The 1,926-nt window shown below is 36.6% G+C and overlaps 1 protein-coding gene across 1 annotated transcript; it reads left to right on the top strand.

Annotated features, from left to right (window-relative positions):
* The first annotated feature begins 570 nt into the window (after nt 1-570).
* Nucleotides 571-1,134, top strand: LOC139430197 (uncharacterized). Its single transcript, XM_071196862.1, has one exon. It carries the CDS (start codon nt 571-573, stop codon nt 1,132-1,134), a length of 564 nt encoding a protein of 187 aa, XP_071052963.1.
* Nucleotides 1,135-1,926: the final 792 nt, after the last annotated feature.

Raw genomic sequence — 1,926 nt, 5'->3', positions numbered from 1 at the left:
GACGTAGAATATGTTCTGAAGTAGCAAATGCTTCATCGCCTAAAATTATAAACGGCATGACAGTTCCGGTTCCCCATTTGGTAGCAGTGTTGGGCCTGGTATATTTAACTGTCCTTTTTCAAGTAAACTGCCAAATTTTGATTTCTTGAAAATATTGGAATCACTTGCAGAACCATAGGCTCCAACTTCTATTGAAGTAAAACAGTAGTCGGAATCTGCTACTCCAAGCAACACAGTTGAAAAGAAACACTTATAGTTGAAGAATTCAGATCCACTGGAAGCAGGTTTTTTTATTCTAATATGTTTGCCGTCGATGGCTCCAATGCAGTTAGGAAAATTTGTTCGCTTGTAAAAATTGTTTGCTATACGTAACCAATCATCAGTATTTTTTGGTTGCATATATATAGACACTAAACATTCCCAAATAGCGATACATGTATCTCTCACAATTTCTCTTATTCTTGTTTGGCCAAGTAAATATTCAAAATGCAAAGAGGCGAAGCTGTTGCCTGTTGCCAAATATCTGTAAGAAACAATATTATTGTGGTAAACACATATATATTATAGGTAATGATTTACAATCGAAATGGAAGAAATCTGAGAACATGTTTTAGACGTGAGTATGAGGCTCAGAGAAAAGCTCCGTCCGGATCTGGAGCGAAAAAGAGGAGAAAATATTTGTATTTCGACCAATTATTATTTCTTGCAAATTCGATCGAAAACAGAGAAACACCAGGTAACGTAATGTCACCAGTTACCACAAACACAGATACGGATATTGGAGAAGTGGAAATAATGCAGCCAGATTTAGAAAACCCAACACCAAACAATCGTAATTTTATATCGAGTACATCTAAAAAATACAAATCGACAAAGAGCTATGAGGAGTCATTATTGGACACACTACGTGAAAAGAAGACGGAGGAAGTAGATGAAGATAGATATTTTCTTCTATCGCTACTGCCAGCGTTTAAAAAATTCGATGAAGAGCAGAAATTTACAGCTAAAACGGAAATTATGAATGTAATGAGACGCGTCCGGTTATCAAAAAACGCAACTCCTGTTCCGTCTGCACCGTTGAGGCAATACTTCACCAACTTTACATCAGGACCCCCAGAGCAGCAAGTGTATTAACATCAACCCTACACCTCTTTTGCTGGTCCATCTCAAAATACATTATCGTATACAGAAACCCCACCATCATGGGATGATGGATCTTCCACATCAACCATATCCACAATAAATTAAATATGTTACTTTAAAAAATAAAAATTACTTTTTCAAAATCTTGTGTGTTCCTACCTGAGCGTTACAGACAATCTTTCCGGTACTGGCACTGCTAAGCACATACGGGTATTTTGATGTACAATACGATCTTGAACTGCAGTCAGTAAGATGTTAAAACTCGTATAACTCATTCTATAGTAATTGAAGAATTTCATGGGGTGATCCTTCAATGTTTCAAACAGTTTATAAAATTGACCATTAAACAGTCGCTGACTAATGAGGGGATGAACCAAAAAACGTCTGTTCTTCCTTTTTCTTCTTTTGATAATCAACGCACAGACACATGCTACATCAGTAGCGTCCATGTTGAAATTTAAGACTGCAGCAACTATCTAGTCGATAGTGCGCTGAGCGGGAATCTAATGGCAACTTTTTAATAACTTTTTAAGTTGGTCAACAATAAAGTCGCGAGTGCGCGCCTGGCCTTAATTGAAATCAGAAATTTCAAACACAATTCATTATTAAAACTTTCTGTATCTTTACATGGGGTCTGTGTGAACGTGGCACAATCCACGTTGCACAAGTAACTAACAAACAATTTGTCAAAAGAACATTAGTTCATCATATTGTTAAATATGTAATTACACACGGTCGATTTTTAGACGGCCGATAGTTTAGTCGATGGAAATAAATGTATTA

Source organism: Onthophagus taurus, chromosome 6 (genome assembly GCF_036711975.1).
Source record: "Onthophagus taurus isolate NC chromosome 6, IU_Otau_3.0, whole genome shotgun sequence".
Taxonomy (NCBI): domain Eukaryota; kingdom Metazoa; phylum Arthropoda; class Insecta; order Coleoptera; family Scarabaeidae; genus Onthophagus; species Onthophagus taurus.
Note: the sequence above shows the minus strand (reverse complement) of the source record. Positions and strands in the feature narration are given on the sequence as shown.

Coding starts and splice junctions, on each gene's coding strand:
- LOC139430197 (XM_071196862.1), top strand. CDS start 571: ATGATTTACAATCGAAATGGAAGAAATCTGAGAACATGTTTTAGACGT.